Raw genomic sequence first — 16,959 nt, forward strand, 5'->3', positions numbered from 1 at the left:
CTCCGGGCGGTTACTTAAAAATGGCCTGTCTTTTTCTCTGGGTAGTAATGTTGAATATTTCTCTCCCTCCGTCTCTCTTTCTTTCTCTCTTTCTCCCTCACTCCCTCTGTGCCCCCTCTCTCTCTCTCTCTCTCTCTCTTTCTTTCTCTCTCTCTTTCTCTCCCCTTTCCTCTCTCTCTCTCTCTCTCTCTCTCTCTCTCTTTCTTTCTCTCTTTCTCTCCCCTTTCCTCTCTCTCTCTCTCTCTTTCTTTCTCTCTTTCTCTCCCCTTTCCTCTCTCTCTCTCTCTCTCTCTCTCTTTCTCACTCACTCCCTCTGCGCCCCCCTCTCTCTCTCTCGCTCCCTCTCTCTCTGTAGGTAACGGTTGTCCCTACATCGTAGACGATCCTAATGAAGACACCATCAGTGTTCTAGTGCGCCTCATCACAGAGAAGAAAGGTACTAGTTCATTTATGATGACGTCACTGTTTCTGATGATGTCACTGCTTCTGCTTATGTCATAGGCCTGAGCGTAAAGCAACCCCTAGCCTTTACCCCTTCTGTGTCGGTGATCTGAAAGTGAAAATGATGGGTGTAGGCTCTCCTATGCCCATTACAAGGCCAGGTTTAGGCATATTGCCTAGTCTGTTCAGATATGCAAACACAGAGAGACGTCTCTGCTAATAGGTTTGTGGGTTTTGAAACCACTAACTTCATCAATACGAGATAATAGCCAATTGAGTTTGAGCGCGGTCATCACACTGATCTGATTTCAACCACTGTCAATAATATCTTCCCTAAAGAATCTCTCTCTCTCTCTCTGTGTGTGTGTGTGGGTGGGTGTGTGGGTGTGTGTGGGTGCGTGCAATCACTCCTACAGTTATGTATGTAGTAATTCTGAAGTGCTGTATGTGTTGTAGAGAATGCTGCTGCCCTGGAGGAGCTGCTACTGGAGTACGAGAGTAAACAGATGGCCATCAGCAAAGCCTCCTCAATCAAGTGAGAACCCTTTATATAATACATGCATAGACATACCTACCTTAAACAGTGTTCTGCTTAGTCCTATTGGGTGAGAGCAATGCCTGTACTCAGAACCTTCACAAAGTATTCATACCCCTTGACTTATTCCACGTTTTGTTACAGCCTGAATTCAAAATGGATGACATGTATTTATAGCTCACCCATCTACACAATAATGACTAAGTGAAAATATGTTTTTAGAATTTTTTTTGCAAATTTATTGAAAATTAAATACAGACGTATCTCATTGACATAAGTATTCACACCCCTGAGTCAATACTTTGTAGAAGCACCTTTGGCAGTAAATACAACTGTGAGTATTTCTGGATAAGTCTCTAAGAGATTTTCACGCCTGGATTTTGCAACATTAGGCAATTTTTATTTTCTAAATATGTCAAGTTCTGTCAAAATGGCTGTTGGTCATTGTTAGACAGTCATTTTCAGGTGTTGCCATAGATTATCAAGTATATTTAAGACAAAACTGTAACTCGGCCACTCAGGAACATTCACTGTCTTCTTGGTAAGCAACTCCAGTGTAGATTTGGCCTCGTGTTTTAGGTTATTGTCCGGCTGAAAGGGAAATGAATCTCCCATTGTCTGGTGGAAAGCAGAGTGAACTAAGTTTTCCTTTAGGATTCTGCCTGTGCTTAGCTCCTTTCCTTTCTTTTTTGTCCTGAAAAACTTGCCAGTTCTTAACAATTACAAGCATACCCATAGCATGATGCAGTCACCACTATGCTTGAAAATATGGAGTGGTACTCAGTAATGTGTTGTATTGGATTTTCCCCAAACATAGCACATTTGCAGTATTACTTTAGTGCCTTGTTGCAAACAGGATGCATGTTTTTGAATTTCTTATGTACAGGCTTCCTTCTTCTCACTCTGTCATTTAGGTTAGTATTGTGGAGTAACTACAATGTTGCTGATCCATCCTCAGTTTTCTCCTATCACAGCCATTAAACTTTGCAACAGTTTTAAAGTCACCATTGACCTCATGAAATCCCTGAGTGGTTTCCTTCCTCTCTGGCAACTGAGTTAGGAAGGACGTCTGTATCTTTGTAGTGACTGGGTGTATTGATACACCATCCAAAGTGTAATTAATAACTTCACCATGCTCAAAAGGGATAGTCAATATATTTTTATTTTTATTTTTACCCATCTACCAATAGGTGCCCTTCCTTGCCAGGAATTGGTCTTTGTGGTTGAATCTGTGTTTGAAATTCACGGCTCGAACCGAGGGACATTACATATAATTGTAAAGGGGTAGTCATTCAAAATCATGTTAAACATTATTGTTGCACACAGAATGAGTTCATGCAACATACACATTCAGAAAAACACAAGTCCACTTTAACATTGTGAGTATTGTGAGTAAACCAGTGACAAAACATCTTCATTCAGGCTCTAACACAACTAAATGTATTCATACATGGTTTTCATGTATTATATCTGGTTCCATATTACCCATGACTTTCTAGTAAAATAGACCATAATGGTTCATGAGAAAATAGCCTAATCAAGTAGTCAATTGTCACCAGTTTGACACCAGAACATTGACAACAAATATATTTTGACATTGTAAAATACATATATTTTCCTTAGTTTGTAGAAAATATTAAAATATATAATCCTCATATTAAAACACCAGTGGTATTCACTAAGTTGACAGTTTATATTTAGTATAATGATTTACAGCTTTGTCATTTAATTATTTTTATTTTAAAATCATCTTGCTTAATTATTTCATATTTGACATGTGGTAAGGCCTCACAGTGGACCAGAGATAATTAGACACCTGAGATGATCTGAAGTACTCAAAAGGGCCACTAGATGTTTTGTGATAAATGACAAAAAAATATTGAAAGATACAAGCATTCTGGTAGCTTACTGGTAAACTTAGAAAGTTTCCAGTAATATCCCCTCCCTTTGAGACCCTATTCCTATGTGAAGACTCAATAGCACATCTAAGCCAAATGAAGTCCGTTAAGATGGTGTGTCATGAAGACATGACAGTTTGAGCTACTCCAGGAAGTGATGTTGCAGGCTACGTCAGTGCTGCCACCTCTCATTGAGGAACTCAAGTTTAAAGGCCGACCGGGGTACTGCAGGCTACAATTAATCAGGGCTGTCAAACTCCTTCCATGGAGGGCCTAGTGTCTGCTGGTTTTAGTTTAACTTTCAATTAAGACCTAGACAACCAGTTGTGGTAAGAGCCGTTCTAATCAGTGACCTTAGTTCATCAATCAAGTGCAAGGAAGGAGTGAAGACACTCGCTCCTCCGTGGAATGATTGTCGTCAAAACATGTTTTTATTTATACGAAGACTGACCACACAGTTTTCTTTTTTCCATTCACTAAAATGGTGGAACCTGTTTTCTGCTAACAATGCCTACAGTAGCGCGGTCGGCCTTGAACTCCTGTGTCTTCACACACACTGACTGACGGGTTCTCTATACCCTGTGCTGTAAAACACAGGTTACAGGACAAGGTGTAAAACACAGGTTACAGGACAGGGTATAGAGAACAGGTTACAGGACAAGGTATAGAGAACAGGTTACAGGACAGGGTATAGAGAACAGGTTACAGGACAGGGTATAGAGAACAGGTTACAGGACAAGGTATAGAGAACAGGTTACAGGACAGGGTATAGAGAACACAGGTTACAGGACAGGGTATAGAGAACAGGTTACAGGACAGGGTATAGAGAACACAGGTTACAGGACAGGGTATAGAACACAGGTTACAGGACAAGGTGTAAAACACAGGTTACAGGACAGGGTATAGAGAACACAGGTTACAGGACAGGGTATAGAACACAGGTTACAGGACAGGGTATAGAGAACACAGGTTACAGGACAGGGTATAGAACACAGGTTACAGGACAAGGTGTAAAACACAGGTTACAGGACAGGGTATAGAGAACACAGGTTACAGGACAGGGTATAGAACACAGGTTACAGGACAAGGTGTAAAACACAGGTTACAGGACAGGGTATAGAGAACAGGTTACAGGACAGGGTACAGGTTACAGGACAAGGTATAGAGAACAGGTTACAGGACAAGGTGTAAAACACAGGTTACAGGACAGGGTATAGAGAACAGGTTACAGGACAAGGTATAGAGAACAGGTTACAGGACAAGGTATAGAGAACAGGTTACAGGACAGGGTACAGGTTACAGGAAAGGGTATAGAGAACAGGTTACAGGACAGGGTACAGGTTACAGGACAGGGTATAGAGAACAGGTTACAGGACAGGGTATAGAACACAGGTTACAGGACAAGGTATAGAGAACAGGTTACAGGAAAGGGTATAGAGAACAGGTTACAGGACAGGGTACAGGTTACAGGACATAGAGAACAGGTTACAGGACAAGGTGTAAAACACAGGTTACAGGACAGGGTATAGAGAACAGGTTACAGGACAGGGTATAGAGAACAGGTTACAGGACAGGGTATAGAGAACAGGTTACAGGACAGGGTATAGAGAACAGGTTACAGGACAGGGTATAGAGAACAGGTTACAGGACAGGGTATAGAGAACAGGTTACAGGACAGGGTATAGAGAACAGGTTACAGGACAAGGTGTAAAACACAGGTTACAGGACAGGGTATAGAGAACAGGTTACAGGACAGGGTATAGAGAACAGGTTACAGGACAGGGTATAGAGAACAGGTTACAGGACAGGGTATAGAGAACAGGTTACAGGACAGGGTACAGGTTACAGGACAGGGTATAGAACACAGGTTACAGGTCAGGGTATAGAACACAGGGTATAGAACACAGGTTACAGGACAGGGTATAGAACACAGGTTACAGGTCAGGGTATAGAACACAGGGTATAGAACACAGGTTACAGGACAGGGTATAGAGAACAGGTTACAGGACAGGGTATAGAGAACAGGTTACAGGACAGGGTATAGAGAACACAGGTTACAGGACAGGGTATAGAACACAGGTTACAGGACAGGGTATAGAACACAGGTTACAGGACAGGGTATAGAACACAGGGTATAGAACACAGGTTACAGGACAGGGTATAGAACACAGCCTATAGAACACAGGTTACAGGACAGGGTATAGAACACAGCCTATAGAACACAGGTTATTGGATAGGGTATAGAACACAGGCTATAGAACACAGGTTACAGGACAGGGTATAGAACACAGGGTATAGAACACAGGTTATTGGATAGGGTATATAACACAGGGTATAGAACACAGGTTATTGGATAGGGTATAGAACACAGGGTATAGAACACAGGTTACAGGACAGGGTATAGAACACAGGGTATAGAACACAGGTTACAGGACAGGGTATAGAACACAGGGTATAGAACACAGGTTACAGGACAGGGTATAGAACACAGGCTATAGAACACAGGTTATTGGATAGGGTATAGAACACAGGTTACAGGACAGGGTATAGAACACAGGGTATAGAACACAGGTTACAGGACAGGGTATAGAACACAGGGTATAGAACACAGGCTATAGAACACAGGTTACAGGACAGGGTATAGAACACAGGCTATAGAACACAGGTTATTGGATAGGGTATAGAACACAGATAACAGCAGAAGGATATAATGTGCAGCTTAATGGAAAAGCCCTTCAGATGTTCTGAATGTTCTGCTGTTCTCTCCTGTGAGTTTGTGACATTGCCTGTCAGCTTGCGTTCTGGAACGCTCTACATGCTCACACACACACACGCACACAAACACACATACCTTTTCTGTGGTCCAGGGATAACCAGAGGTTAGTGGGGGCCGTTGGGGTCAGAGAAGCATCACAGGACCCTCCCACACAATGGAACAATAGGCAGCTCTGCACTGAGTGGTTTCATAAAGGCTGGGATGGCAGAGCCGCTTGGACACTGTGCATTTTAATAAAGGGAGGCTCTGCCCGTTGCCAGGCGTTTCACTGGTAGGCTAGGGGCTTCAGTAGGCCAAGGGATTCAGTAGGTCAGGGGATTCAGTAGGCCAGGGGCTTCAGTAGAACAGGGGCTTCAGTAGACCAGGGGATTGAGTAAACCAGGGGCTTCAGTAGGCCAGGGGCTTCAGTAGGCCAAGGGTTTCAGTAGGCCAGGGGCTTCAGTAGGCCAAGGGCTTCAGTAGGCCAGGGGTTTAGGTATACCAGGGGCTTCAGTAGACCAGGGGCTTCAGTAGGCCAGGGGCTTCAGTAGGCCAGGGACTTCAGTAGGCCAGGGGCTTCAGTATGCCAGGGGCTTCAGTAGACCAGGGGATTGAGTAGACCAGGGGCTTCAGTAGGCCAGGGGATTGAGTAGGCCAGGGAATTCAGTAGACCAGGGGCTTCACTAGGCCAGGGGATTGAGTAGGCCAGGATATTGAGTAGGCCAGGGGATTGAGTAGGCCAGGGGATTGAGTAGGCCAGGGGATTCAGTAGACCAGGGGATTGAGTAGGCCAGGGTATTTAGTAGGCCAGGGGATTCAGTAGGCCAGGGGATTCAGTAGACCAGGGGCTTCAGTAGGCCATGGGTTTCATTAGGCTAGTGGGGTTGGTTTCTGAAGAGGGCGATGTAGTTGGACAGAAACCAGATGTGGGGTATTGCTGTCTGTCCCTACCCTATTACACACACACACACACACACACACGCCAAAACCATGTAAAAGTGTGTGTTTTGCATGTGTGAAGCACTATGGTCATTTCCCCATCTGTGCATACCTGCTTGTGTGTGTGTGTGTGCCTGCATACCTGCTCATACATGTTCTCTCTCTCTCTCTCCCAACTCCAGGTTCCCAGTGCTGTCTCCGTTGACTCATTTCCTCTCCTTACCCAGACTATGTCCTCACCAGTCTCACCTCCACACCATCTCTGGTCTGTCTGGCCTGTCTGGCCCCCGACACGGCTACTGCTGCTCCCGCTGTGCCCAGAAGAAATGGCCCCCCATCCTCCTGCCCCCATCAAACCCCCAAAGTTCCTCCTGACCCCCTCAAACCCCCTCAGTCTCTCCTGTTACCCCCTCTGGACCTCCAGAAGAACCCTCTCCTGCCCCCCGTGGACACACACCACTCCACCACTAAGATCTCCCAGACGCCCAGGGCTGGGTCAGGGTTACTCCCTGAAGGGAAGTGGAGGATTCCTGGGGAGGTGACCCGGTCTGTTGGGAGGTGAGGATGGAAACACACACACATACTGCTGCTAAGTGTGAGCATTGTGTACATACAGTTGAAGTCGAAAGTTTACATACACCTTAGCCAAATACATTTAAACCCAGTTTTTCACAATTCCTGACATTTAATCCTAGTAAAAATTCTAACCCTGTCTTAGGTCAGTTAAGATCACCACTTCATTTAAAGAATGTGAAATGTCAGAATAATTAGTAGAGAGAATTATATATTTCAGCTTTTATTTATTTCATCACATTCCCAGTGGGTCAGAAGTTTACATACACTCAATTAGATATTTGGTAGCATTGCCTTTACATTTTTGGGTCAAATGTTTTGGGTAGCCTTCCACAAGCTTCCCACAATAAGTTGGGTAAATTTTGGCCCATTCCTCCTGACAGAGCTGGTCAGGTTTGTGGGCCTCCTTGCTCGCAAACGCTTTTTCAGTTCTGCCCACACAGTTTCTATAGGATTGAGGTCAGGGCTGTGTGATGGCCACGCCAATACCTTGACTTTGTTGTCCTTAAGCTATTTTGCCATAACTTTGGAAGTATGCTTGGGGTCATAGTCCATTTGGAAGACCCATATGCGACCAAGCTTTAACTTCCTGACTGTCTTGAGATGTTGCTTCAATATATTCACATAATTTTCCTTCTCATGATGCCATCTATTTTGTGAAGTGCACCAGTTTCTCCTGCAGCAAAGCACCCCCACAACATGATGCTGCCACCCCGTGCTTCACGGTTGGGATGGTATTCTTCGGCTTGCAAGCCTCCCCTTTTCCTCCAAACATAACGATGGTCATTATGGCCAAACAGTTCTATTTTTGTTTCATCAGACCAGGGGACATTTCTCTAAAAAGCACGATCTTTGTCCCCATGTGCAGTTGAAAACCGTAGTCTGGCTTTTTTTATGGCGGTTTTGGAGCAGTGGCTTCTTCCTTGCTGAGCGGCCTTTCAGGTTATGTCGATATAGGACCCGTTTTACTGTGGATATACAGTGGGGCAAAAAAGTATTTAGTCAGCCACCAATTGTGCAAGTTCTCCCACTTAAAAAGATGAGAGAGGCCTGTAATTTTCACTATAGATACACTTCAACTATGACAGACAAAATGAGAAGAAAAAAATCCAGAAAATCACATTGTAGGATTTTTAATGAATTTATTTTCAAATTATGGTGGAAAATAAGTATTTGGTCACCTACAAACAAGCAAGATTTCTGGCTCTCACAGACCTGTAACTTATTTTTTAAGAGGCTTCTCTGTCCTCCACTCGTTACCTGTATTAATGGCACCTGTTTGAACTTGTTATCAGTATAAAAGACACCTGTCCACAACCTCAAACAGACACACTCCAAACTCCACTATGGCCAAGACCAAAGAGCTGTCAAAGGACACCAGAAACAAAATTGTAGACCTGCACCAGGCTGGGAAGACTGAATCTGCAATAGGTAAGCAGCTTGGTTTGAAGAAATCAACTGTGGGAGCAATTATTAGGAAATGGAAGACATACAAGACCACTGATAATCTCCCTCGATCTGGGGCTCCACGCAAGATCTCACCCCGCGGGGTCAAAATGATCACAAGAACGGTGAGCAGGAATACCAGAACCACACGGGGGGACCTAGTGAATGACCTGCAGCGAGCTGGGACCAAAGTAACAAAGCCTACCATCAGTAACACACTACGCCGCCAGGGACTCCAATCCTGCAGTGCCAGACGTGTCCCCCTGCTTAAGCCAGTACATGTCCAGGCCCGTCTGAAGTTTGCTTAGAGAGCATTTGGATGATCCTAGAAGAAGATTGGGAGAATGTCATATGGTCCGATGAAACCAAAATATAGCATTTTGGTAAAAACTCAACTCGTCGTGTTTGGAGGACAAAGAATGTAGTCCTCCAAAGAAAACCATACCTACTGTGAAGCATGGGGGTGGAAACATCATGCTTTGGGGCTGTTTTTCTGCAAAGGGACCAGGACGACTGATCCGTGTAAAGGAAAGGATGAATGGGGCCATGTATTGTGAGATTTTGAGTGAAAACCTCCTTCCATCAGCAAGGGCATTGAAGAACCCCATAGAAAATCTTTGGAGGGAGTTGAAAATACGTGTTGCCCAGCAACAGCCCCAAAACATCACTGCTCTAGAGGAGATCTGCCAGCAACAGTGTGTGAAAACCTTGTGAAGACTTACAGAAAACGTTTGACCTCTGTCATTGCCAACAAAGTGTATATAACAAAGTATTGAGATAAACTTTTGTTATTGACCAAATACTTATTTTCCATCATAATTTGCAAATGAATTCATTAAAAATCCTACAATGTGATTTTCTGGATTTTTTTTCTTATTTTTTCTGTCATAGTTGAAGTGTACCTATGATGAAAATTACAGGCCTCATCTTTTAAGTGGGAGAACTTGCACAATTGGTGGCTGACTAAATACTTTTTGCGCCACTGTAGATAATTTTGTACCTGTTTCCTCCAGCATCTTCACAAGGTCCTTTGCTGTTGTTCTGGGATTGATTTGCACTTTTCAAACCAAAGTACGTTCATCTCTAGGAGACAGAACGCGTCTCCTTCCTGAGTGGTATGACGGCTGCGTGATCCCATGGTGTTTATACTTACGTACTATTGTTTGTAGAGATGAACGTGGTACATTCAGGCGTTTGGAAAATGCTCCCAGGGATGAACCAGACTTGTGGATGTCTACAATTTTTTTTCTGAGGTCTTGGCTGAGTTCTTTTGATTTTCCCATGATGTCAAGCAAAGAGGCTCTGAGGCACTGAGTTTGAAGGTAGGCCTTGAAATACATCCACAGGTACACCTCCAATTGACTCAAATGATGTCAATTATCCTATCAGACACTTCTAAAGCCATGACATCATTTTCTGTAATTTTCCAAGCTGTTTAATTAAAGGCACAGTCAACTTAGTGTACGTAAACTTCTGACCCACTGGAATTGTGATACAGTGAAATAATCTGTCTGTAAACAATTGTTGGAAAAATGACTTGTGTCATGCACAAAGTAGATGTCCTAACCGACTTGCCAAAACTATAGTTTGTTAACAAGAAATTTGTGGAGTGGTTGAAAAACGAGATTTAATGACTCCAACCTAAGTGTATGTAAACTTCCGACTTCAACTGTACGTAGGCATATCCATGCACCGTACATCCATGCACCGTATACATCCATGCACCGTATACATCCATGCACCGTACATCCATGCACCGTATACATCCATGCACCGTATATATACATGCACCGTATATCCATGCACCGTATATATCCATGCACCGTATACATCCATGCACCGTATACATCCATGCACCGTATACATCCATGCACCGTATATATCCATGCACCGTATACATCCATGCACCGTATACATCCATGCACCGTATATATCCATGCACCGTATACATCCATGCACCGTATATATCCATGCACCGTATACATCCATGCAACGTATATCCATGCACCGTATATATCCATGCACCGTATATCCATGCACCGTGTATCCATGCACCGTATATATCCATGCACCGTATATCCATGCACCAATCTTCCGTTTGATTGACAGGTTTCAGGTGGCTCAGATTCAGGAGCAGAGGCCTGGTTCCGTGGAGATGACGCTCTGCCCAGAGTCGAGTGACTCAGACTCAGTGGAGGATTCATCTCTGCTGGGGGCGAACAAGTCATCCTCGTCATCATCCTCACCAGCTGCCAGGGGTACACAGGAGGTGATGGTTACTTCCTGTCTTGCTGATACTCCCTCTCGTTTTATTTTCACCTCCTCTCTTCCTCTTTCCAGTCCACAGAACAATCTGCTTCTTGAGTTCTCTCAGGAGACCCTGGCAGCACACAGAGGAGATCATATTCTTCTAGTGACTGCTGAATTATGGAATAGTAACACATTTCCTGTCATTGTGGTGCTGGGAAGAACTCCCTCAACAACACACACACACTCCCTAGTTAGTCATCAGTGACAAAAACACACACGTCTAGCTCAGCACGTTTTAATGTGACACACACAATCACAACACACTTACGGTTTGTCAGTGCTGACGAGTGAATGAATTAAATTGTATTTTTGCATCAAATTGCCAGTTGGCATCCCATCCCTGACAGTTAGTGAGGAAGCTACTGGCCCCTGGTGGTGACATTGGGAACACACACACACACACCACCTCTCAAGTCCTGCCTGTAAGTCACATTCCCATGAAGCAACATCCTGTGAGTCAACGATCAACCATTCTAATAATCTCTCGCTCTCGCTCTCTCTCTCTCTCTCTCCTATCTGTCTCTCTCTCTCTCTCTCTCTCTGTCTCTCTCCTATCTGTCTCTCTCTCTGTCTGTCTCGCTCTCTCTCTCTCTCTCTCTGTCTCTCTCCCGCTCTCTCTCTCTGTCTCTCTCTCTGTCTCTCTCTTTCTGTCTCTCTCTCTCTTTCCACTTGCTCTCTCTCTTACAGGTTAAGAGCTAAACATTCGCAGAGAGGAATGCTGGGTAAAAATAACTCTACCTCGCTGATCAATGGATGTGATGGGATTCCAAAATGGCGACCAGAGAAGTTGTGATTTGGGAAGTTAGCCTGGGTGCTTGTTGGGAAGTTAGCCTGGGTGCCAGACAAAGGGAAACCCTTGTATTTTTAACACAAACAAGTTGTATCTATTCCTATTGTCTTTAGAGGCAGGGAGAAGAGAGGAGGAACAAACTATGAATTAACCCAACCGTGTGGTCAACACAGTCTGCACTCGACACAGTGCAATACACACACACACACACACACACACACACACACACACACACACACACACGGGGGTAGGCCTACACACATAGAACACATACAAAAAAGAACAAGTATTATTATAGGAAACGACTCCAATTTGTAGTGTAGAGAACTTTTAATCATTTTTCTAACACTTTCAGCTGTTTTGACTTGTTATATTTGAAACGCTGATTAGCGTAAGTTTTAGGCCTTCTTGATAATGTTGAATGTAGTCTCCAACATTGATAGAGAGACATAATAATATACAAACAGCATGAACTACATGTTGTACTCTTTAGCTCTTATAGATGGCATTTAACTTCATTTAGTTTCTGATTAAAGTTGAACATGTGGTAACAGCAGTGTAAATGACTGTATATATGTACATAGGGCTGTGAATATTGAAACTCTTAGATTTGACCAGAGGAGGGTCGGACAGGGAGAGAGGTCAGGGAGAGGGTCAGGGAGAGAGTCAGGGAGAGGGTCAGGGAGAGAGTCAGGGAGGAGGTCAGGGAGAGAATCAGGGAGAGAGTCAGGACAGAGTCAGGGACAAGGTCAGGACAAAGTCAGGGACAGAGTCAGGGACAGAGTCAGGGACAGGACAGAGTCAGGGACAGGACAGAGTCAGGGACAGGAACAGAGTCAGGAACAGGACAGTCAGGGACAGAGTCAGGACAGGGACAGGACAGAGTCAGGAACAGAACAGGGACAGGACAGAGTCAGGAACAGGACAGGAACAGGACAGGGTCAGGGACAGGACAGAGTCAGGAACAGGACAGGGTCAGGGACAGGACAGAGTCAGGAACAGGACAGAGTCAGGAACAGGACAGAGTCAGGAACAGGACAGAGTCAGGGACAGCGTCAGTCAGGGACAGCGTCAGTCAGGGTCAGGAACAGAGTCAGGGACAGGACAGTCAGGGACAGGACAGTCAGGGACAGCGTCAGTCAGGGACAGGACAGAGTCAGGGGCAGGGTCAGGAACCGAGTCAGGGACAGGGTCAGGAACCGAGTCAGGGGCAGGGTCAGGAACCGAGTCAGGGACAGCGTCAGTCAGGGACAGCGTCAGTCAGGGACAGGGTTAGGAACCGAGTCAGGGACAGGGCAGAGTCAGGGACAGGGCAGAGTCAGGGACAGGGCAGAGTCAGGGAAAGGGCAGAGTCAGGGAAAGGGCAGAGTCAGGGAAAGGGCAGAGTCAGGGACAGGACAGTTAGGGACAGGACAGTCAGGGACAGGGTGTGGGTTTGCCAGTAGTTTGCGGTGCCTCTTTTGACGCACTTAAGTATGTCCCAGGCATTTTGGGGGAGATGTGCTTTGTCCTGTGACTTCCTCTCTCCTGGCGTGTCACAGATCTAGGATCAGTTGACCCTCCCAGCTACACTGACCATTGATCAGTGGCATCCTACTCCATGTGGCACTTAGCTCAAACCATGACCTCACTTCCTGCCTTGTGACAATTGCCTTTCAACGAACATAGACTAAGTTATTAGGATAATCAACAAGTCTCTTTTGCCCCCACAGATAATGCACTACAGATGCATTATTCATTCCGTTTTCAGTCAACTGTTATTACGTATTGCTACGCAGACACACACACACACACACACACACACACACACACACACACACACACACACACTGTCTTACTCTTCCAAGGAGAGCATGCAGACAGACACTATCATCTCTGGGTACTCTGAGTAAAAACTGTATTCTCAGTCCTCCTAAAGGGAACTACATTATCATAGGAATATTTAGACTTTGACCATCTCAATGTCATTCCCTCAGCTGCATTTCAAGTGTTTTTACTTCCGTTTTTGTTTGTTATTTGAGTAGATTGCCGAGTAGTGGCTGACGTAGCTGCTTCACTGTGGAAACAGTTTGGGTTTTGCAGTTTACATTTGATAAAGGGTGGATGATGATGATCAGGATCTAGTTTAACTATTTTTTATATTCTGTATGTTGCTGTTTTTGCCGTTTAGAACCATTGTCTGGATTTGATCATTTTTATTGGTTGAACATGTCCATGTTTTTATCTGATGTATTATAACATGTTATAAACTGAAGTGTTGCAGAAAGGAAAACAACTCATCTTCTTTACATTCTGGATTTGTATTTATTATGATATTGCATTTTCTCTATGATATTTCTACTCTTGAAATAAATGAGCGGTTTATTTTGACTGGTCTGCGTGTGGTTTGTGTTATAATGCATGAACTTCCCACGGTAAACATGCGTGTGAGTCTATATGAGCCCATGGTAAACACGTGTGTGAGTCTAAACATGCGTGTGAGTCTATATAAGCCCACGGTAAACACGCGTGTGAGTCTATATGAGCCCACGGTAAACACGTGTGTGAGTCTATATGAGCCCACGGTAAACACGTGTGTGAGTCTATATGAGCCCACGGTAAACATGCGTGTGAGTCTATATGAGCCCACGGTAAACACGCGTGTGAGTCTATATAAGCCCACGGTAAACACGCGTGTGAGTCTATATGAGCCCACGGTAAACACGTGTGTGAGTCTATATGAGCCCACGGTAAACACGTGTGTGAGTCTAATGAGCCCACGGTAAACATGCGTGTGAGTCTATATGAGCCCACGGTAAACACGTGTGTGAGTCTAATGAGCCCACGGTAAACACGCGTGTGAGTCTATATGAGCCCACGGTAAACACGCGTGTGAGTCTATATGAGCCCACGGTAAACACGCGTGTGAGTCTATATGAGCCCACGGTAAACACGCGTGTGAGTCTATGAGCCCACGGTAAACACACGTGTGAGTCTATATGAGCCCACGGTAAACACGCGTGTGAGTCTATATGAGCCCACGGTAAACACGCGTGTGAGTCTATATGAGCCCACGGTAAACACGCGTGTGAGTCTATATGAGCCCACGGTAAACACGCGTGTGAGTCTATATGAGCCCACGGTAAACATGCGTGTGAGTCTATATGAGCCCACGGTAAACACATGTGTGAGTCTATATGAGCCCACGGTAAACATGCGTGTGAGTCTATATGAGCCCACGGTAAACACGCGTGTGAGTCTATATGAGCCCACGGTAAACACGCGTGTGAGTCTACATGAGCCCACGGTAAACATGCGTGTGAGTCTACATGAGCCCACGGTAAACATGCGTGTGAGTCTATATGAGCCCACGGTAAACGCGTGTGAGTCTATATGAACCCACGGTAAACACGCGTGTGAGTCTATATGAGCCCACAGTAAACACGCATGTGAGTCTATATGAGAGTAAACACGCGTGTGAGTCTATATGAGCCCACGGTAAACATGCGTGTGAGTCTATATGAGCCCACGGTAAACACCGTGTGAGTCTACATGAGCCCACGGTAAACATGCGTGTGAGTCTATATGAGCCCACGGTAAACATGCGTGTGAGTCTATATGAGCCCACGGTAAACGCGTGTGAGTCTATATGAGCCCACGGTAAACACGCGTGTGAGTCTATATGAGCCCACGGTAAACACGAGTGTGAGTCTATATGAGCCCACTTTAAACACGAGTGTGAGTCTATATGAGCCCACGGTAAACATGCGTGTGAGTCTATATGAGCCCACTTTAAGCATGCGTGTGAGTCTATATGAGCCCATGGTAAACATGCGTGTGAGTCTATATGAGCCCACAGTAAACACGCGTGTGAGTCTATATGAGTCCACGGTAAACATGCGTGTGAGTCTATATGAGCCCACGGTAAACACGCGTGTGAGTGAGTCTAAATACGCGTGTGAGCCCACGGTAAACATGCGTGTGTGTCTATATGAGCCCACAGTAAACACGCGTGTGAGTCTATATGAGCCCACGGTAAACATGCGTGTGAGTCTATATGAGCCCACGGTAAACACGCGTGTGAGTCTATAAGAGCCCCGGTAAAAAATGAGCCCACAGTAAACACGCGTGTGAGTCTATATGAGACGGTAAACATTGATCCACTATCAGCAAAAAATAAAGGCTTGACAAACATGTTATCAGCACAATAAATTGACAGGATGTTAAATATGTTGACAGGATGTTAAATATGTTGACAGGATGTTAAATATGTTGACAGGATGTTAAATATGTTGACAGGATGTTAAGTGAGCCTTTAGTGCCCTCTAGCGCAGTACGGGAAATCTTCGCACAACTAAATACACTGAACAAAAATATAAACGCAACACGTAAAGTGTTGGTCCCATATTTCATGACCTGAAATAAAAGATACCAGAAATGTTCCACAAGCACAAAAAGCTTTTTTCTCTCAAATGTTGAGCACAAATTTACATCCCTGTTATTGAGCATTTCTCCTTTGCCAAGATAATCCATCCACCTGACAGGTGTGGCAAATCAAGCTGATCAAACATCATGATCATTACACAGATGCACCTTGTGCAGAGACAATAAAAGGCCCCTAAAATGTGCAAATTTGTCACACAACACAACGTCACTGATGTCTCAAGTTTTGAGGGAGCGTGCAATTGGCATGCTGACCATGAATGTCCACCAGAGCTGTTGCAATAGAATTTAATGATAATTTCTCCAGTGTGATTTTAGAGAATATGGCAGTACATCCAACCGGCCTCAAACCACAGACCACGTGTAATCACTCTGCTGCAGAGGATAAGTTCATTACAGTTATCTGCACCTCAGAAATTGCAGCCCAAATAAATGCTTCACAGAGTTCAAGTAACAGACACATCTCAACATCAACTGTTCAGAGACTGCGTGAATCAGGCCTTTGTGGTTGAATTGCTGGAAAAGAAAATGCTACTAAAGGACACCAATAAGAAGAAGAGACTTGCTTGGGCCAAGAAACACGAGCAATGGACATTAGACCTGTGGAAATCTGTCCTTTGGTCTGCTGAGTCCAAATTTGAGATTTTTGGTTCCAACCTCCGTGTCTTTGTGAGACGCAGAGTAGGTGAACGGATGATCTTCGCAAGTGTGGTTCCCACCGTGAAGCATGGAGGAGGAGGTCTGATGGTGTGGGGGTCCTTTGCTGGTGACACTGTATGTGATTTATTTAGAATTCAAGGCACACTTACCTAGCATGGCTACCACAGCATTCTGCAGTGATACGCCATCC

At 44.7% G+C, this 16,959-nt stretch overlaps 1 protein-coding gene across 1 annotated transcript; it reads left to right on the top strand.

Annotated features, from left to right (window-relative positions):
• Positions 1–355: 355 nt before the first annotated feature.
• On the top strand, positions 356–12,378 carry LOC121843266 (tumor necrosis factor receptor superfamily member 19L-like; the record flags this gene model as incomplete). Its single annotated transcript, XM_042312868.1, is given in 5 exon segments — positions 356–436; positions 898–976; positions 6,751–7,126; positions 10,697–10,856; positions 11,585–12,378. Coding segments are annotated over 3 exon segments (353 nt in total), but the record flags the coding sequence as incomplete, so codon positions are not given.
• Between the last annotated feature and the right edge of the window lie 4,581 nt (positions 12,379–16,959).

Source organism: Oncorhynchus tshawytscha, unplaced genomic scaffold (genome assembly GCF_018296145.1).
Source record: "Oncorhynchus tshawytscha isolate Ot180627B unplaced genomic scaffold, Otsh_v2.0 Un_contig_2190_pilon_pilon, whole genome shotgun sequence".
NCBI lineage: Eukaryota > Metazoa > Chordata > Actinopteri > Salmoniformes > Salmonidae > Oncorhynchus > Oncorhynchus tshawytscha.